Source organism: Lolium perenne, chromosome 7 (assembly GCF_019359855.2).
Source record: "Lolium perenne isolate Kyuss_39 chromosome 7, Kyuss_2.0, whole genome shotgun sequence".
In the NCBI taxonomy this organism is placed as follows: Eukaryota; Viridiplantae; Streptophyta; class Magnoliopsida; order Poales; family Poaceae; genus Lolium; species Lolium perenne.
In genome coordinates, this window is record NC_067250.2 from 39,621,598 (window position 1) to 39,643,633 (window position 22,036).

The following is a 22,036-nucleotide window of genomic DNA, read 5'->3' on the forward strand; positions in this document are numbered from 1 at the left end:
AAGTGCACGTATACTTCCAGATGAACCCAGAGTAAATCAGGTCCGGTATTAGTAAGTAGAAGCGACCCTACAAAATTTTTATGGCTTGTGATGAAAGTAAAACAGAAAACCCTAAGCACAATTGAGTAAATTGTTAAGAAATTTTTTTGTCGCGTGGAATGTTCTGTTCTGTTGAGTAAATGTTTTAACTTCAGTTTACATCAGATTGTAGACCACGTGAGATTGCAATACGTAAGGTGAATATATTTTAAATCCATCTTAGAACGTAGAATAATAGACTAACTGTTTACGCAAGCCTTTATAGCTCACCAATATGATACCCCCTCCATCGGTTTCTTATAGCGGAACATATGAAGGCATGCATCTGCAGCGAGCCAACTTAGTGAATAATTGATCTAAAAATTAGCATGAGAAATAATATATCAAACAATTGCAAGCCGAATCACTTTATAATATGCCAACATGTGCAGTTTGTGGGATAGAAAAAAATTTATGAGAACGTAAATATATTAAAAGCAAACCAAGGCTATAGGGTTTGTTGCTTACCTAGAACCAGGAACCTGGACAATAGAAGTGAAATGAAATAGTATGAATGAAAAAAAAATGTTAATTGGATAGCATTGAAAGGAAATCACGGGAGGCTAAACTTGAGGTTCTAGAATCGTTACCATACTGAGGTGAGGAGGCAGTACTTTGAAGACTTCTTCAGAAAACAAAGGACGCGAGCCAGGTCCTGACACTTAAGATGAAGTGCATGGAACATACGTTTCTGGAAGCAAATAAAAACTGAACCATGAAGGTAAGTAAACAGGCTGGAAGGGAAAAAAATGAACCACAGTTCCTCACATCGAGTGAACCCTTACATCCAATCTATGGAAAAGACATAGACATGTTGAGTGGGAATGACCTCGTGGAATACAACATTAAGAGAAAGCGTATAAGAAGGCAAGACACTTTGGAAGGCTGCCCTGAGATGAATGCAATTCACCAGCGCAAGGAGAGTATTGGACACCAAGATGAGGCAAACGCGAAATTGATTCTGATCTTTATATAGGAGCCAAAAGAAGGCCGCTCAGCTACCTCCTTTGGCGGAGATTTTAGTGGACTCCCGTTCTTCAATTTTGGGTGCACAGTCATTAAGGTGTACTTATGGTGGAGGAGGTAAGATGGAAAGTTTAGGTGCACTTAAGCTAAAACGGACTGATCATGGCTGGGAGGTGACAGTGGAATACAGCTAATCACAAACTGATACAAATGATGTGGCATGTTTGCATGTTGAGAGATTTCAACTTAGTGGGTTGCTTCTATTTAGTTATTATAGATTAGGGGCACTTTGAAGTGCCACAACTCTTGTACCGTGATGTAGTGAGCGGCGGAGTTTTTTCTCGATCTAGATTGAGAGGGGGAGAGAGAAAAGAGAGAAAAACGAGAGAAAGATTCAGCCATTCATGGGATGGTTTGTGCCTTGATATTTATTTAAGTGAGCCAACCAGTATTCTATACGCATACAAGAATTGTTCTCTACAATCAGCAAAAGATACTAAACCAAAAAGAAAATATACGACGCTCCCAACCCCGAATCACGAGGACGAGCCAACGGCGGATGCTTCACCGGTAGTTACTGGCTCCGTTAAAAAAAAAAAGTCCCTAGGGCTCAGTAGTTAACTAAGAACTAGCTTAACTCTCAGTAGATTCGTGTCGACCGTATCAAACTGAACGGATCGATCAAATGAGAGTTGACTTATTGGCTTGCTGAAAGTTTCATGGGCTGTTGGGCAGTAGTTCTGGGCCAGGCATAGTGTAATTTAGACCTAGTCAATAATTATTGTGCTTTCCAAAAATATAGATGGTGGTAGCTCTGTAAATGGGTGTTTGCACATACAGCAGACGCGATGTTTCCCTAAATGAAAGCAGATGCAATGCACGAAGAGACAAAGTGAGCCTATCGATTAGCGATCACCCAGCGAGCGCGAGTGAGCCAGCCCAAGAACGAATCAGCTTTAAACAGCCAGCGAGCGTGAGTGAGCTAGCCCAAGAACGAATCAGCTTTAAAATCGGCAAACCAGCGCCAGCATCCAGTATAAATAAAATGGTTCACCAGAAAAGAAAGGTTTCAAAATTTTAAAATATTTACCAGGAAAAAGGTTCATAATCTAAAAGTGTTCACTACGAAAAAAAGTTCACTAGGAATAAGATTCAAAATTTAAAATTCATCACCGGGTAAAAATGTTCAAATATATCATGAGCTCTAAATCTATGACATAAGTTCCGTCTAACTATTTTATCAACAATCTTCTGATGTCCAACACTCAAATACATACTGTACATCTTTTTTGCCCTTTCTATCTAACTGTCCTTGTGCAAAATACATTCCTCCAACATAACCGTTGCTTGCTACTCCGTAGACCAACTTATGCCTCTCACCATATTATGTGTCAAACAATTGCATTTAATAGAATATAGAAACATTTATCTCTCAGTTGCAACTCCACTTGCATAACTATAACACCAATTTCAAAGCATTTGTGTCTAAAATGCAACTCCACTAGAAACTAGGAAAAAAATTAGGGTTTACGCGGATTCCGCATCATCTTTCTCTTAGCTGCAACGCCACTTGGAATTAGGACGACAAAAGTCAGTTGCAACTCCACTTGCAACTAGGAATAGAAGGTCATCTATAACCTCACATGCAACTGTGCAACAAAGGTCAATTGTGAGCCCACTTGCAACAAGAACAAAAGCGAAATTTAGGGTTAGCATGAATTCCCGAGCATTTCTCTTTCAGTTGCAACTGGCAACAGAAAGTCATTTTCAACCTCACATACAACTGGGCAACAAAGGTCAGTTGCCAGCTCACTTGCAACTAGGACAAAAGCGAAATCTAGGGTTAGCTCGGATTCCAGATTATTACTCTCTCAGTTGCAACCCCACTTAACAAAGGTCAGTTTCCACTCAACTTGAAATTGGACAACAAATATCAGTTGCGACTCCACTTGCAACTGGGACAAAGAGAAATTTGGCGTTACCATGGATTCTGGAGCATTTCGCCCTCAGTTGCAACCCCACTTGCAACTGGCCAAACTAGGGATCAGTTGCAACCCCACTTGCATCTAGGACAAAAAAAAGATGAACTATAGTTTCCCGCAGATTTTGGAGTATTGCGCTCTCACTTGCAACCCCGCTTGCAATTGGGCAACAAAGGATCAATTGCGACCTGACTTGCAACTAGAACAAAAAGGATGAAATATGGTTTAGCGCTGATTCTGAAGCATTTCGCTCTCAATTAGAACCCAATTGCAAATAGGATAAAGACAAACCGGGGTTTAGCACGGATTCTAAAGCATTTCACTCTCAGTTGCAACCTCACTTGCAAGTAGGAGGGAAAGATCAGTTGTGACCTGATACGTCTCCAACGTATCGATAATTTCTTATGTTCCATGCTTGTTTTATGACAATACCTACATGTTTTGTTCACACTTTATGATGATTTTATGCGTTTTCCGGAACTAACCTATTGACAAGATGCCGAAGTGTCAGTTCCTATTTTCTGCTGTTTTTGGTTTCAGAAATCCTAGTAAGGAAATATTCTCGGAATTGGACGAAAACAACGCCCAGCATCTTATAATTGGACGAAGCTTCCAGAACACCCAAGAGGAACCAGAGGGGAGCCACAGGGCCACCAGATGACAGGGCGGCGCGGCCCAGGGGGGGCGCGCCCCCCTAGTGTGTCACCGCCTCGTCAGCCCTCCGACTCCGCCTCTTCGCCTATATAAAGGTCCCTGACCTAAATCTTCGAGACGGAAAAGCCACGGTACGAGAAACCTTCCAGAGCCGCCGCCATCGCGAAGCCAAGATCTGAGGGACAGGAGTCTCTGTTCCGGCACGCCGCCGGGACGGGGAAGTGCCCCCGAAAGGCATCTCCATCGACACCACCGCCATCTCCATCACCGCTGCTGTCTCCCATGAGGAGGGAGTAGTTCTCCCCCGATGCTAAGGGCTGTACCGGTAGCTATGTGGTTAATCTCTCTCCCATGTACTTCAATACAATGATCTCATGAGCTCCCTTACATGATTGAGATTCATATGAGCTTTGTACCACTATTAATCTATGTGCTACTCTAGTGATGTTATTAAAGTACTCTATTCCTCCTCCATGATGTAATGTTGACAGTGTGTGCATCATGTAGTACTTGGCGTAGTTTATGATTGTGATCTCTTGTAGATTATGAAGTTAACTATTACTATGATGGTATTGATGTGATCTATTCCTCCTTTCATAGTATGATGGTGACAGTGTGCATGCTATGTTAGTACTTGGTATAGTTGTGTTGATCTATCATGCACTCTAAGGTTATTTAAATATGAATATCGAATGTTGTGGAGCTTGTTAACTCCGGCATTGAGGTGCTCTTGTAGCCCTACACAATTAGTGGTGTTCATCATCCAACAAGAGAGTGTAGAGTGGTTTTATTATGTGATTGATACGTCTCCGACGTATCGATAATTTCTTATGTTCCATGCCACATTATTGATGATATCTACATGTTATATGCACACTTTATGTCATATTCGTGCATTTTCTGGAACTAACCTACTAACAAGATGCCGAAGTGCCAGTTCCTGTTTTCTGCTGTTTTTGGTTTCAGAAATCCTAGTAACGAAATATTCTCGGAATTGGACGAAATCAACGCCCAGGTTCCTATTTTGCCCGGAAGCATCCAGAACACCCGAGAGCCGCCAGAGGGAAGCCCTGGGGGCCCCACACTACACCCTGGCGCGGCCAGAGGGGGGGCCGCGCCGCCCTATGGTGTGGTGGCCCCAGGCCCCCTCCGAGGCTGCCCTTCCGCCTATTTAAAGCCTCCGTCGCGAAAACCCTATGACGTTCGACGAAACCAGAGAAAACCTTCCAGAGCCGCCGCCATCGCGACGCCAAGATCTGGGGGACAGGAGTCTCTGTTCCGGCACGCCGCCGGAACGGGGAAGTGCCCCCGGAAGGCTCCTCCATCGACACCACCGCCATCTTCATCACCGCTGCTGTCTCCCATGAGGAGGGAGTAGTTCTCCATCGAGGCTCGGGGCTGTACCGGTAGCTATGTGGTTCATCTCTCTCCTATGTACTTCAATACAATAATCTCATGAGCTGCCTTACATGATTGAGATTCATATGATGATGCTTGTAATCTAGATGTCGTTATGCTAGTCAAGTGAATTTTACTTATGTGATCTCCGGAGACTCCTTGTCCCACGTGTGTAAAGGTGACAGTGTGTGCACCGTGTGGGTCTCTTAGGCTATATTTCACAGAATACTTATTCACTGTTATGAATGGCATAGTGAAGTGCTTATTTATATCTCTTTATGATTGCAATGTGTTTTGTATCACAATTTATCTATGTGCTACTCTAGCAATGTTATTAAAGTAGTTTTATTCCTCCTACACGGTGTAATGGTGACAGTGTGTGCATCCGTGTTAGTACTTGGCGTAGGCTATGATTATGATCTCTTGTAGATTATGAAGTTAACTATTGCTATGATAGTATTGATGTGATCTATGCCTCCTTTCTTAGCATGAAGGTGACAGTGTGCATGCTACGTTAGTACTTGGTTTAGTTGTGTTGATCTATCTTACACTCTAAGGTTATTTAAATATGAACATTGAATTGTGGAGCTTGTTAACTCCGGCATTGAGGGTTCGTGTAATCCTACGCAATGATGTTCATCATCCAACAAAAGAGTGTAGAGTATGCATTTATCTATTCTGTTATGTGATCAATGTTGAGAGTGTCCACTAGTGAAAGTATGATCCCTAGGCCTTGTTCCTAAATACTGCTATCGCTGCTTGTTCTTGTTTTATTGCGTTACTACTGCTGCGTTACTACTGCTTGTTTCTTGTCTGGGCAAAGCACTTTTCTGGTGCCGTTGCTACTGCTCATACTTATTCATACCACATGTATTTCACTATCTCTTCGCCGAACTAGTGCACCTATTAGGTGTGTTGGGGACACAAGAGACTTCTTGCTTTGTGGTTGCAGGGTTGCATGAGAGGGATATCTTTGACCTCTTCCTCCCTGAGTTCGATAAACCTTGGGTGATCCACTTAAGGGAAACTTGCTGCTGTTCTACAAACCTCTGCTCTTGGAGGCCCAACACTGTCTACAGGAAAAGGAGGGGGCGTAGACATCAAGCTATTTTCTGGCGCCGTTGCCGGGGAGGAAAGGTAAAAGGTACTCACACTCCGGATCTCGGCTACTAAGCTATTTTCGCCGTTGTAAGTACTCAAAGCTATTTCCTTTAGATCCTGCAATTGCATCTTTTAGTTTCTTGTTTACACTAGTTTGGCATAATGGACAAGAATGAGCTTCTTATGCTATTTCCTGATTTGAAACATGGATTGTTTGATGCGAAAATTTAAAAACCTATGGAATCTTATTTGCATGCTGGTAGTAATATTAGTATGAACGCTTTGAACACCGTTGTTGATAATGATATAGAAAATTCTAAGCTTGGGGAAGCTGGTTTTCATGATCTTTTTAGTCCCCCAAGCATTGAGGAGAAAATTTTCTTTGATGATACTTCGCCTCCTATTTATGATGATTATAATGATAGTAGTCTTGTGCCACCTACTATGGAGAGTAAATTTTGTTGTGATTATACTATGCCTCCTACACTTGATGAGAATAATAATGATAGCTACTTTGTTGAATTTGCTCCCACTACAACTAATAAAATTGATTATGCTTATGTGGAGAGTAATAATTTTATGCATGAGACTCATGATAAGAATGTTTCATTTGATAGTTATATTGTTGAGTTTGCTCATGTTGCTACTGAAAGTTATTATGAGAGGGGAAAATATGGTTGTAGAAATTTTCATGTTACTAAAATACCTCTCTATGTGCTGAAATTTTAAGTTACACTTGTTTTATCTTCCTATGCTTGTTACTTTGCTCTTCATGAACTTGTTTATTTACAAGATTCCTATGCATAGGAAGCATGTTAGACTTAAATGTGTTTTGAATTTGCCTTTTGATGCTCTCTTTTGCTTCAACTACTATTTCTTGCGAGTGCATCATCAAAACTGCTGAGCCCATCTTAATGGCTATAAAGAAAAGAACTTCTTGGGAGATAACCCATGTGTTATTTTGCTACAGTATTTTGTTTTTATTTTGTGTCTTGGAAGTTGTTTACTACTGTAGCAACCTCTCCTTATCTTAGTTTTGTGTTTTGTTGTGCCAAGTGAAGCCTCTAATCGAAGGTTGATACTAGATTTGGATTTCTGCGCAGAAACAGATTTCTATCTGTCACGAATCTGGGCTGTTTTCTCTGTAGAAAAATCAGAAAAATATGCCAATTTACGTGCGTGTTCCTCAGATATGTACGCAACTTTCATTAGTTTTGAGTTTTCTGATCTGAGCAACGGAAGTATTTATTAAAAATTCGTCTTTACGGACTGTTCTGTTTTGACAGATTCTGCCTTTTATTTCGCATTGCTTCTTTCGCTGTGTTGGGTGGATTTCTTTGTTCCATTACCTTCCAGTAGCTTTGAGCAATGTCCAAAAGTGTTAAGAATGATTGTGTCACCTCTGAACATGTGAGTTTCTGATTATGTACTAACCCCTCTAATGAAGTTTATGAGAAGTTTGGTGTGAAGGAAGTTTTCAAGGGTCAAGAGAGGAGGATGATATACTATGATCAAGAAGAGTGAAAGCTCTAAGCTTGGGGATGCCCCGGTGGTTCACCCCTGCATATATCAAGAAGACTCAAGCGTTTAAGCTTGGGGATGCCCAAGGCATCCCCTTCTTCATCGACAAATTATCAGGTTCCTTCTCTTGAAACTATATTTTTATTCGGTCACATCTTATGTGCTTTACTTGGAGCGTCTGTATGCTTTTATTTTTATTTGTGTTTGAATAAATTGGATTACATCATGCTTGTGTGGGAGAGAGACACGCTCCGCTGTTGCATATGAACACATGTGTTCTTAGCTTTTAGTATTCATGGCGAAGTTTCTTCTTCGTTAAATTGTTATATGGCTGGAATTGGAAAATAATACATGTAGTAATTGCTATAATGTCTTGGGTAATGTGATACTTGGCAATTGTTGTGCTCATGTTTAAGCTCTTGCATCATATACTTTGCACCCATTAATGAAGAAATACATAGAGCTTGCTAAAATTTGGTTTGCATAATTGGTCTCTCTAAGGTCTAGATAATTTCTAGTATTGAGTTTGAACAACAAGGAAGACGGTGTAGAGTCTTATAATGTTTACAATATGTCTTTTATGTGAGTTTTGCTGCACCGGTTCATCCTTGTGTTTGTTTCAAATAACCTTGCTAGCCTAAACCTTGTATCGAGAGGGAATACTTCTCATGCATCCAAAATACTTGAGCCAACCACTATGCCATTTGTGTCCACCATACCTACCTACTACATGGTATTTCTCCGCCATTCCAAAGTAAATTGCTTGAGTGCTACCTTTAAACAATTCAAAATTTATCACCTCTGATTTGTGTCAATGTTTTATAGCTCATGAGGAAGTATGTGGTGTTTATCTTTCAATCTTGTTGGGCAACTTTCACCAATGGACTAGTGGCTTCATCCGCTTATCCAATAATTTTGCAAAAAGAGCTGGCAATGGGATTCCCAGTCCCAAATTAATTAACAAAAATAGACACTCCTCCATGGTATGTGATTGTTGGACGGCACCCGAAGGATTCGGTTAGCCATGGCTTGTGTAAGCAAAGGTTGGGAGGAGTGTCATCATAATAAAACTAAAATAAAAAGGCACTCCTTCATGGTATGAGATTGTTGGCAGGCACCCGAGGATTCGGTTAGCCATGGTTTGTGAAATAAAGGTTGGAAGGAGTGCCACCCAAAATAAAATAAAATGGGAGCCGCTCTTTAAAGGTTTGTCTGGCAAGGGGGTTAGAGTACCCGCTACCATTCGTTGACAACAACATACACCTCTCAAAACTTTATTTTTATGCTCTCTTTATGTTTTCAAAATAAAAGCTCTAGCACAAATATATCAATCGATGCTTTCCTCTATGGAGGACCATTCTTTTACTTTCATTGTTGAGTCAGTTCACCTATTTCTCTCCACCTCAAGAAGCAAACACTTGTGTGAACTGTGCATCGATTCCTACATATTTGCATATTGCACTTATTATATTACTCTATGTTGACAATTATCCATGAGATATACATGTTACAAGTTGAAAGCAACCGCTGAAACTTAATCTTCCTTTATGTTGGTTCAATACCTTTTACTTCGAATTATTGCTTTATGAGTTAACTCTTATGCAAGACTTATTGATGCTTGTCTTTAAGTACTATTCATGAAAAGTCTTTGCTTTATGATTCACTTGTTTACTCACGTCATATACATTGTTTTGATCGCTGCATTCATTACATATGCTTTACAAATAGTATGATCAAGGTTATGATGGCATGTCACTCCAGAAATTATCTTTGTTATCGTTTTACCTGCTCGGGACGAGCAGAACTAAGCTTGGGGATGCTGATACGTCTCCGACGTATCGATAATTTCTTATGTTCCATGCCACATTATTGATGATATCTACATGTTATATGCACACTTTATGTCATATTCGTGCATTTTCTGGAACTAACCTACTAACAAGATGCCGAAGTGCCAGTTCCTGTTTTCTGCTGTTTTTGGTTTCAGAAATCCTAGTAACGAAATATTCTCGGAATTGGACGAAATCAACGCCCAGGTTCCTATTTTGCCCGGAAGCATCCAGAACACCCGAGAGCCACCAGAGGGAAGCCCTGGGGGCGCCACACTACACCCTGGCGCGGCCAGAGGGGGGGCCGCGCCGCCCTATGGTGTGGTGGCCCCAGGCCCCCTCCGAGGCTGCCCTTCCGCCTATTTAAAGCCTCCGTCGCGAAAACCCTATGACGTTCGACGAAACCAGAGAAAACCTTCCAGAGCCGCCGCCATCGCGACGCCAAGATCTGGGGGACAGGAGTCTCTGTTCCGGCACGCCGCCGGAACGGGGAAGTGCCCCCGGAAGGCTCCTCCATCGACACCACCGCCATCTTCATCACCGCTGCTGTCTCCCATGAGGAGGGAGTAGTTCTCCATCGAGGCTCGGGGCTGTACCGGTAGCTATGTGGTTCATCTCTCTCCTATGTACTTCAATACAATAATCTCATGAGCTGCCTTACATGATTGAGATTCATATGATGATGCTTGTAATCTAGATGTCGTTATGCTAGTCAAGTGAATTTTACTTATGTGATCTCCGGAGACTCCTTGTCCCACGTGTGTAAAGGTGACAGTGTGTGCACCGTGTGGGTCTCTTAGGCTATATTTCACAGAATACTTATTCACTGTTATGAATGGCATAGTGAAGTGCTTATTTATATCTCTTTATGATTGCAATGTGTTTTGTATCACAATTTATCTATGTGCTACTCTAGCAATGTTATTAAAGTAGTTTTATTCCTCCTACACGGTGTAATGGTGACAGTGTGTGCATCCGTGTTAGTACTTGGCGTAGGCTATGATTATGATCTCTTGTAGATTATGAAGTTAACTATTGCTATGATAGTATTGATGTGATCTATGCCTCCTTTCTTAGCATGAAGGTGACAGTGTGCATGCTACGTTAGTACTTGGTTTAGTTGTGTTGATCTATCTTACACTCTAAGGTTATTTAAATATGAACATTGAATTGTGGAGCTTGTTAACTCCGGCATTGAGGGTTCGTGTAATCCTACGCAATGATGTTCATCATCCAACAAAAGAGTGTAGAGTATGCATTTATCTATTCTGTTATGTGATCAATGTTGAGAGTGTCCACTAGTGAAAGTATGATCCCTAGGCCTTGTTCCTAAATACTGCTATCGCTGCTTGTTTACTGTTTTATTGCGTTACTACTGCTGCGTTACTACTGCTTGTTTACTGTCCTGGGCAAAGCACTTTTCTGGTGCCGTTGCTACTGCTCATACTTATTCATACCACATGTATTTCACTATCTCTTCGCCGAACTAGTGCACCTATTAGGTGTGTTGGGGACACAAGAGACTTCTTGCTTTGTGGTTGCAGGGTTGCATGAGAGGGATATCTTTGACCTCTTCCTCCCTGAGTTCGATAAACCTTGGGTGATCCACTTAAGGGAAACTTGTTGCTGTTCTACAAACCTCTGCTCTTGGAGGCCCAACACTGTCTACAGGAAAAGGAGGGGGCGTAGACATCAGTGATCAATGTTGAGAGTGTCCACTAGTGAAAGTATGATCCCTAGGCCTTGTCTCCGAATAGAAAAGTCACACCACAAAGATTCATATCTCCCACGTCAACTGCACGCCAGCAAGCATTTTCTGGCGCCGTTGTCACTGTTTGTTTACTGTTCCACTGCATGTTTACTCGCTGCCATATTTTATTCAGATTGCTATTACCACTCATATACATCCATATTACTTGCATCTCACTATCTTTTCGCCGAACTAGTGCACATATACATCTGACGAGTGTATTAGGTGTGTTGGGGACACAAGAGACTTCTTGCATTGTGATCGCAGGGTTGCTTGAGAGGGATATCTTTGACCTCTTCCTCCCTGAGTTCGATAAACCTTGGGTGATCCACTTAAGGGAAAATTTGCTGCTGTTCTACAAACCTCTGCTCTTGGAGGCCCAACACTGTCTACAGAAAAAGAAGCGTGAGTAGACATCATGACCCCACTTGCAGCTAGGACAAAAGAGTAACTATGGTTTAGCACGGATTCCGGAGCATTGCTCTCGTAGTAGAAACTTCTCTTGCAAGTGGGTAACAAAGGTTAGTTACAACCACACTTGCAACTGGGCAAAAAATGTCAATTGCGATACCACTTGCAACTTGGACAAAGAGAAATTTATTTGGGGTTTGGACGAATTCCCGAGCATTTCTCTCTCAGTTGCAACTTCACTTGCAACTGGCAACATAAGGTCATTTGCAACCTCACATGCAACTGGGCAACAAAGGTCATTTGTGAGCCCACTTGAAACTAGGAGAAAAGAGAAATTTGGGGTTAGCACGGATTCCAGATTATTACTCTCTCAGTTGCAACCCCACTTGCAACGGGGCAACAAAGCTCGGTTTCGACTCGACTTGCAACTGGACAACAAAGGTCATTTGCGACCCCAGTTGCAACTGGGACAAAGATAAATTTAGCGCTACCATGGATTCTAGAGCATTTCGCCCGTAGTTGCATCCCCACTTGCAACTGTCCAAACCAAGGACCAAGTTGCAACCCTACTTGTATCTGGGACAAAACGATGAACTACGGTTCAGATTCCAGAGCATTAATACGCTCTCACTTGCAACCCCGCTTGCAAGTGGGCAACAAAGTATCAGTTGTGACTTGACTTGCAATTGGAACAAAAAAGACGAACTATGGTTTAGCGCTGATTCCGGAGCATTTCGCTCTCAGTTACAACCCAATTGCAATTAGGACAAATACAAACTGGGGTTTAGCACGGATTCTAGAGAATTTTGCTTTCAGTTGCAACCTCACTTGCAAGTAGGCAAGAAAGGTCAATTGTGACCCCACTTGGAACTAAGAAAATAGACAAACTATGGTTTAGCATGGATTCTGGAGCATTGCTCTCTCAGTTGCAATTCCACCTGCAAGTGGGTAACAAAGGTCAGTTGCGATACCACTTGCAACTCCACCAGATTAGCACGAATACCAGAGCATTTCTCTCTTAGTTGCAACTTCGCCTTACATCTTGCAACAAAAGGTCATTTGCAACCTCATTTGCAACTGGGAAACACAAGTCAATTGCGAGCCCACTTGCAACTAGGACAAAAGAGAAACTTGGGGTTAGCATGGAGTCCAGATTATTTCTCTCTCAGTTGTAAACCCACTTGCAACTGGGAAATAATAGTCTGTTCCGACTCCACTTGCAATTGGGTAACAAAATGTCAGTTGCGACCCCACTTCCAACTGGGACAAAGAAAAATTTGGTGATACTTTCAACTTGACTTGAGAAATCTAATCTATGACTCGACTTGCAATTAGGAAAAAAATCTTAATTGCGACTTGATTTGCAAACAGCGAAAATCTCAGTTGCCACTCTACTTGCAACTGGAAAAAAAGTCTCTGTTGCAACTCGACTTGCAACTAGAAAAGTCTCGATTGCATCCACCATTTCTAGTGGAAAAAATCCCATTTGCAACCACATTTGCAACATGTTGCAACTGGAAAAGTCTCGGTTGCAACCACACTTGCAACAAGAAAAAGTCTCAGTTGCAACCATATTTGCAACTAGATAAAATCTTTGTCCCTTCTCCAGTTGCCGCTGTAAAAAAATCTCAGTCGCAACCATACTTGCAACTAGAAAGAGTCTTAGTTGTAACTCTATTTGCAACTTTAAAAAGGAAAAAAAAAACATGACGCAAATAAAACATAAACCCCATCAAACCAGGACAAACCGAAAGGCTCAAACATGATGCTGAATGGGCCAACAAAAACACCAAACTCGGAAGAAACACATATGCAAACAAAATTTTAACTTCACAAGAGTCTACTGAGCATGTGTTACGTTCTGAGTCTACTGAGAACTAAATCATAAAAATAAAAATGTACAAATAAACAGTATGATAAGAATCATTCAGAATACACTTTCATACATGATATCCAGAAGGACTTTAGTAGACAAAAAACAATATATTTATAACTTTACTACAATAATAAAAGGGATTTACCTTATAGTAAATAAAATAGTAAACTTTATACGTTGCACCGTCACATCCAGAGATGGTCTAATATTGAAAAAAAATTACAAAATATTTGACTGCGGGATAAAAAATATCAGCATATCTTGACCACCCTATAAAATACAGTCACGTCATATTGAAAATAAATAGCAATATTTTGTAGAAAGATCTCATAAGTGAAATTTTACAATATATGTAGAATTAATCATTGAGACATACCTATGCAAAGAGTTTGCAAGCTAACTACTAATGTGCATGCTAATACGCCATACATTATAAAAAATAATTACATGTACTATACATCTACGGATGCGCATGCATGGATTAGCCGGCACTGTGCCATTATTAAACGAACGCTCCTAGCTTGCTTGCTTTTACGTACATGCTGATAATGGGGTCCAACACTAGATTTTGGACTCCAACAGGCCCTAGCCGCAAATGTTCAAAAAAAAACAACGACCAGCACGGGCCAACACACACAAAAACGATTTTAATGCCACACATGATCAAACGGACTAGGATTTAACTGAGAAGTAGCAAACAAAAAAAAAAACGCATGCAGAACGCATCCCACTATAAAATAGAACACATCTGATGACAGACAATGTGTTGGTGGCTTATGAGTGTTTTCATGCACTCAAAGGGAGAAGATAGGGACAAAATGGATTTTGTGCAGTGAAACTTGATATGCAAAAGGCATATGATCGAATTGAGTGTGGCTTCGTGAGGGATATGATGAGGCGACTTGGTTTTACACAGCGATGGATAGATTTGATCATGGCTTGCGTCTCTAGTGTAAGCTACAGAATATGGTTTAATTCAGATGAGACGGAGACGATTACACCTACAAGGGGCTTGCGGCAGGGTGACCCTCTCTCGCCGTATCTATTTTTGCTTTGTGCCGAGGGACTCTCAAGCTTGTTAACACACGAGGAAGAAGCTGGGAATTTACAGGTAGTCAAGGTGTGTCGTGGGGCACCGTCGGTATCCCACTTACTCTTTGCCGACGATTCTCTGATTTTGATGAAGGCTAATGCATCTAATGCAACCACTCTTCGGAAAGTGTTGACCATGTATTGTGCCAGCTCGGGACATTTAATAAGTGAACCAAAGTCCAGTATTTTTTTCAGTCCGAATACACTGGCAGAGGATAAGGAGGCAGTGTGTAACATACTGGATATCAACGTGGAAGCACTAACCGATAAATATTTGGGGCTGCCATCTCATGTGGGAGTTGAACGGACAGATTGTTTTCAGTACCTAGTCGATCGTGTATGCCAAATCATCAATCGGTGGAACGCGAAGAATTTGTCTATGGGTGGCAAAGAAATATTACTCAAAGCCGTAGCCCAAGCAATCCCAACTTATGCAATGTCAGTTTTTAAACTTCCAAAAGGGATTTGTAAAGAAATCTCTTCAGCTATTGCTCGATATTGGTGGGGTGAAAAAGGAGGGAAAAAAAGCTATGCATTGGTATTCTTGGTGGAAAATGTGCACTCCAAAGAAGCATGGTGAGATGGGTTTTAGGGATTTGCGTTGTTTCAATCTAGCAATGTTGGCCAAACAGATTTGGAGGTTGATTGATGAACCTGAATCTTTGTGTGCTCAAGTGTTAAGAGCAAAGTACTACCCTTCTGGTGATATTTTGAGAGCTGAACTGAAGAAGGGGTCCTCGTTTACATGGCAAAGTCTGATGGCCGGCATGGGAACTTTCAAGAGAGGATATATTTGGCGTGTTGGGAGTGGCACAAGCGTCAATGTGTGGAATGATCCATGGTTGCCAAATAGTCCTACGCGGAAGGTAATTACAAGGCAAGGAGGGAGAATAATTAGCAAGGTGGAGGAGCTCATAGATCCAGTGACCGGTAACTGGGATACACAGATGTTGGTGGATAATTTTTATCCCGTGGATGTACAAAGAATACAAGCTATACCTTTGTCACCGTGGGATTCAGAGGATATAGTAGCATGGCACTACACAAAAAATGGCGTCTTTTCTGTTAAGTCGGCCTACCATTTGGAATGGCAACACCAATATGGCAGCCGAACACGAAGACGGGATGAGCCAAGTGGATCCACGTTAAACCCAGTTTGGCAGAATGTATGGAAGCTTACAGTACCGGCGAAGGTTAAATTTTTTGTTTGGAGGGCTCTGCATGGTATAATCCCGTGCATGTGCACCCTCGCAAACCGGCATATTGAAAGAAGTGGATAGTGTCCTGTATGTGCATGGGGAGCGGAAGATATTCTACATATGTCGTTCAAATGTGACCGTGCTCGTGAAGTCTGGCAAGCTCTTGGATTAGATCAACAAGTCCAATTTGCAGCACAGCTAGACCTATCGGGTAGTTCAGTATTGGAACATATGTTGAATACAAAACATGCGATACCTAGCTTGGGGTCTTTACCGGGGAAGGAGATACTAGCCACAGTTGCGTGGTTCATCTGGTGGAGGCGACGTGCGATGAAACATCAGGGGGAGGCTCCACCACCGAGCCGAATAGCTCTATCAATAAAAGCTATGGTGGCTAATGCTCTGAAAGTGAAGAAGAATAAGTCGGCCAGGATAAAAATGGGTTGGTCTAAACCACCGGCCGGGTTTATGAAGCTAAATACAGATGCAGCTGTAAACGTAGAAACTAGAAGGGCATCCACGGGATGTGTTATAAGAGATGCAAGCGGACAGTTTGTGGCAGCCTGTAGAAATGAGATCGACGGAGTGATCGATGTAACCACAGCTGAGGCGCAGGCAGTCCGTGATGGTCTACGCCTGGCTGAACGTGCAGGCTGCACCCGTATCTATGTCGAAACTGATTCCATGGTCGTAGTCGCAGCTTTTGAAGACCCAACAAGCAACAGGATAGTAGGCATGGTGTACTTGGATGAGTGTCGAACGATCATGGCAGGGTTCGCGTCGACACGATTGACCCACTGTCCGCGAGAAGCAAACCAAGCGGCAGATTTAATAGCAAAATCAGTAGATGTTTCTAATAGCAACTTTTGGCTAGAAGAGCCGCCTTTGTTTCTTGTTTCACAATTGGTGGAAGATGTAACTTTTTTTGTGTAACAATAAAGGTTACTAATTGTTTCAAAAAAAAAAAAACACATCTGATGACAAAATAAAAAAACACAAAAAAAGATATTGACTTAAAAAATAAAAATGGTACAGAAAAAATAAAATAAAAGAAAGCCTTGAAGACATATCTCACGTCATCACGTGGAAATGAAAGGAAGAAATGAAATGAATGCACGCCCCAGCCAGCAACCAGGTACTACTGCCTCACGTCATCACGTGGAACCAAGGAGAAAAACCATACGGCCATGTAAATGGGCCGAGCTCTGAATGAACCCAACATAACTAAAGCCCACATAAAAGCAATAACAGGCCAACAACGCCAACAACTTGACAGACACAAATCTTAAAGCACACTGGAAACGGACGGTTTTAAATTCTACTGGGCTCTAATTTATACTGAGAATAAGCAAAACCGTTAGAAAAATCGCTCCTGACAAATTTGCTGTCAATCTCATTTGGCCTCGGAACTATCCCTGCTGCTAGCACCTAGGCCTAGCTTCGACAAGCAACAATTGGACGCACCCAAATCCTGATCGGCTTCTAGAAATCCGACAAAGGCAACAACTGAAAATCCTAGAAAGACGCCGTCAACCACACCACCTGGCCAGTAAATCTGATTGAGAAGGAAGTCAGTCCTCAGTCGATCGAGAAATAGTGATGCCCAATAAGAAATTCACTCTAACGTTAGTGGTGACAAATTTGCTGTCAATCTCATTTGGCCTCGGTACCATCCCTGCTGCTAGCTGCTAGGCCTAGCTTCGACGAGCAACAATTGGACGCACCAAAATCCCGATCGTCTTCTACAGATCGGACAAAGGCAACAACTGAAAATCCTAGAAAGACGCCGGCAACCACACATCACCTGACCAGTGAATCTGGTGGCTGGTACCATGCCGGCACCGGCAAGGATGGCAGCAAGCATTCGTCGCATTCAGAACCCAGTCTTCTTTTAAGACAGGCCCAAAAGGCATTGCCGAACGCATCGATCAGTGCATCCCTATCTCGTACCAGTTCGAGGCAGCCGGCCATGGGTCACCAAGGAGCATCAAACGGCATGGGGGGCGACGACATCGGCAGCGCCGCTAAGGCGCACTTCGTGCTGGTCCCGCTGATGTACCAGGGCCACGTGATCCCGGCGGTGGACACCGCGATGCTGCTGGCCACACACGGCGCGCTCGCCAGCGTCGTGGCCACGCCGTACAACGCCGCGCGCATCCGCCCGACGATCGACTTCGCGCGGCGGTCCGGCCTGCCCATCCGGCTCGTCGAGCTCCCGCTCGACTGCGCCGCGGTGGGCCTGCCCGAGGGAGCCGACGACGTCGACAAGATCCCGCCGGCGCTCCACACGAACTACTTCGACGCGCTGGCGCTCCTCGCGGCGCCGCTCGAGCAACACCTCCGCGCGCACCCGCCGTACCCGACGTGCATCGTGTCCGACTTCTGCCACTCCTGGACCGTGGGTGTCGCGGCGAACCTGAACGTTCCCCGCCTCAGCTTGTACAGCATGTGCGCGTTCTGCCTCCTGTGCCAGCACAACGTGGAGAGGTTCAACTCGTACGACGGCGTGGCCGATGACAACGAGCCTGTGGTCGTGCCGGGTCTGGAGAAGAGGATCGAGGTGACGAGGGCGCAAGCCCCTGGCTTCTTCCGGGCACCCGGTTTCGACCACCTAGCCGACGCCATCGAGCGCGCGCGGGTCCAGGCCGACGGCGTCGTCATGAACTCCTTCCTGGAGATGGAGCCGGAGTACGTCGCCGGGTACGAGGCCGCCAGGAACATGAAGGTGTGGACCATCGGCCCGGTCTCGCTCTACCACCGGTACGCTGCGACGCTGGCAGCGAGAGGGAACACGACCACCGCCATCGCTGCCGACGAGTGCATCCGGTGGCTGGACGGCAAGGAGCCCAGCAGCGTTGCGTACGTCAGCTTCGGGAGTATCGTGCATGCGGACCCGAAGCAGGTCATGGAGCTGGGGCTCGGGCTGGAGGCGTCCGGCCACCCGTTCATCTGGGTCCTGAAGAACCCGGATCACTACGGCGAGGCGGTGCGCGAGTTCCTGGGGGACCTCGAGGAGCGCGTCGCCGGGCGCGGCATGCTGATCAAAGGCTGGTCGCCGCAGGTGCTGATCCTGAACCACGCGGCGGTGGGCGGCTTCGTGACGCACTGCGGCTGGAACTCCACGCTGGAGGCGATCGCGGCCGGGCTGCCGGTGGTGACGTGGCCGCACTTCTCCGACCAGTTCTTGAACGAGAAACTGGCCGTGGAGGTGCTGGGGATCGGCGTGAGCATCGGGGTCAAGGAGCCGTTGGTGTGGCGGATGGATAACAAAGAGATCGTGGTGGGGAGAGAGGTGGTGGAGGCGGCGGTCAGGAGCATCATGGATGGAGGAGATGAGGGGGAGGGCAGGAGGCGGAAGGCACTCGCGCTCTCGGAGAAGGCGAGGGCGGCCGTGCAAGAGGGCGGGTCGTCACTTGCTAATTTGCTTGATTTGATTAAGCGTTTCGAGGTGGACGCAGGAGGTTGCACGACTGAGTGAGTATCAAAGAGCGCCGAGAAAATTACAAAATACCATTATAGTTTGGGCCAGGGCTTTATAATCCCGCCATTTTACAAAACTTTATAAAAAGCCAGTGCTAGTCATCAGCCGGCTGTTAAAGAGCCACAAATCAGCCTCCGTGTGGACCGTTAGATTAAGGTAAGTGAGCGAATTCTGCACGTCCGATCGCGTGATACAAAAACAGTACGCATGTAATAACTATTTTCATAATATGTAACATCAGTCCCAATATTTTCATTTAGTCGCAAAAAATGGTACGGTTTTTTTTTCGCGAATGGTACAAAATATCCCGAATGTAACATTTCTCTTCGTGTATGTAACATTTCAAAAAAATACAGCATTATTATACATCATTCTCTGTGATGCATCTAACATTTTTGTCTAACTTATCCACCATTACACGATACATGTAACGTTGGTGTAATTTTCTGTATCGTACATAAAAAATTGCTATATCATTTTGCTCAGGTTTACACGTTTACACCACAAAACTTATACACGTATGTATCAGAATGTGGCACCATATGTAACATCGAAGGAATCTCAACAAAATCGACCTTCACAGCCACCATGGCTGATTCGAGCTTGCCAGCGCGGGACGAGCTCGAGGAGAACGCGTCTATCGCGACTGGGAGAGACAGGCCACTGGTTGGGGACACGACCGTGCGACCAGAGGGGCACACCCATAGAGATGCTTGCTAGATGGAAGCGCGGGTGACGGCACGCATCCATAGGGGAGCCACCGGAGGGAGGTGAGGTCAGAGAATATCGGCCATGAAGGCACGGGCAAAGGACATGCATCCGGAGGGGGGCCGTCGAAGGGAGGTGTGGCCGAAGTAGAGCCACCGGTGGGAGGTGCAGCCAGAGGCCCCGGTCAGGGGCAGGAAACACGATGGAGGAGGAAGGCCGGGTGGGATGGTGGTCAGCGGCGCAGTGGCGTCTGTTTTTGTCGCGGAGGAAGATCCACAAAAAATTCCGTGGGAAGAATTGCTTTCTCTCTAAACATGCGGTCCCACAGTTGGAGCGGACGTGGTTGTAAGTTGTAACCGGCTGATGCTACAACCAATGGAAGGCAAGACGGGCCCCCCCCCCCTCGCCCGCCCCCCCCCCCCCCCCCCCCCCTCCCCCCAATTAAATCTAGGCTGGCTGGCACCTCTCCCTCCCTTCTCCGGCGATAGCCGGCGTCGTGGTGGGTGAGGGTCCCTTCCTTTGTACAGCTATAGCTAGATTTTGGCGTTTTATGCTACGAGTTGGCTCTATGCCGGGGTGTCAGAGCTTGCTGCTGCCGCACTCGAGCTGCGGGTGGTGGTTTCTGGCGATGCTCTTCCTGGTCGTGGCGGCAAGGTGCTGCGAGCGGCCGGCGGGAGCAACGTCGGTGTCTCCGTTAATAAGCTCGTGTTTCGGCGGATTTGAAGGTTGCGGTCGTGTTTCAAATCCTGCTCCTTCCGCTCATCATGGAGGAGGGCAACTGGGCACATGTTGTTCGTGGCTGCTGCAGGTCGGATCCGCATCAGGGGAGAGTTGAGGCTTCTCTTTGCGGGAGTTCATCCACGGTGGCGCTGCGGTCGCCGCCGTCTACAATGGTCGAAGGGCGACCACTCCCACCACCGTCGGCGGCTTCGATTCACTCTGGCCGGCGACTGATGGCGATGTTCAACCTCCAGGCTGCCATGCCTACAAGGAGGCCCCTCTGCTCCAGTACAGCGGGCTCCCGCCACCCCGCCCCAAGTGGTTTAGTTGACTATGTTGTGTCGCGAAGCTTCGCTGGAGAAGGAGCTGGACCCGATGGCGTTTCTTTCTCTTCCTTTAGGGTCTTTAGTGCAAAAAGTGTGGACCTGATTGTACTTTTCTATTTTCTGCTGGTCCTTGTTGTTATTTGGTGCTCCACCGATGATCTGGAATGAAGCTTCTCGGTCCTACCGGACCGTTTCCCTGTTAAAAAAAAAGGAAGGCAAGACTTTTCCAACCCCACCCCCCCCCCCCCCCCCCCACACATACTCTTTTAATGGAGCACTTGCGGTAGGAACACTTCTAAAAGTAGGTCTAAAATTATCCAGCTTAGAGCACTTGTGAATAAATGCCCCAAATGTTGATCTAGGGCAATTTGTTAAAGTTCCTTATACCTTTTGTGGCACTTTTTTAAGTACCATTAAAGTTGTATACTTTATGTGGCACTTTTATCTAAGTGCCCCCAAAAAATTCTACCTTGTACCTTTTGAGACACTTCTCAAAATTCCCTAATTGATCCATAGTCACTTCATAACTATATTCAATAACACAACATACATTAATACGAAAAAGGACAACCCATATGCGGATCAAATCTATGTGAATATCACACTTTTACGGAGTGGCCGAGGGAGTGGTAACCTAGTCTCCTAGGTCTTAAATATTTCTCCGCTACTACTCCTCAATTCCAGCTCTAGCAGTAACAATATATCCAGCAGAGAATAACACCTAAATTACAGGATCTCCAGAAAGAGACACCTCAAAGAAGAAAACAGTGCACAAGCCCGTAATCCAATCAAAAGATCTTAGATTTTCACCTTGAAGATAGTTCCCGCGTAATCCAATCACAAGGTTATTGCCAGACAAAATCAGTTAAGGTCACACCTTAGATTTTCACCCTGAAAGGTAAGACTCTAAACTTCACCTGTGATGCTGTCCCATTTGCATAATG

At 44.6% G+C, this 22,036-nt stretch overlaps 1 protein-coding gene and 1 pseudogene across 1 annotated transcript; both read left to right on the plus strand.

Moving 5' to 3' along the window:
* The window catches only part of LOC127316113 (uncharacterized), an 800,711-nt pseudogene that overhangs the window by 242,535 nt on the left and 536,140 nt on the right, over positions 1-22,036 (plus strand).
* On the plus strand, positions 17,628-19,597 carry LOC127317762 (UDP-glycosyltransferase 73C6). Its single transcript, XM_051348362.2, has one exon. It carries the CDS (start codon positions 17,827-17,829, stop codon positions 19,333-19,335), a length of 1,509 nt encoding a protein of 502 aa, XP_051204322.1. The 5' UTR covers positions 17,628-17,826; the 3' UTR covers positions 19,336-19,597.

Excerpts from the sequence above, each read along its gene's own strand:
- LOC127317762 (XM_051348362.2), top strand. The coding sequence starts at position 17,827 with ATGGGTCACCAAGGAGCATCAAACGGCATGGGGGGCGACGACATCGGC.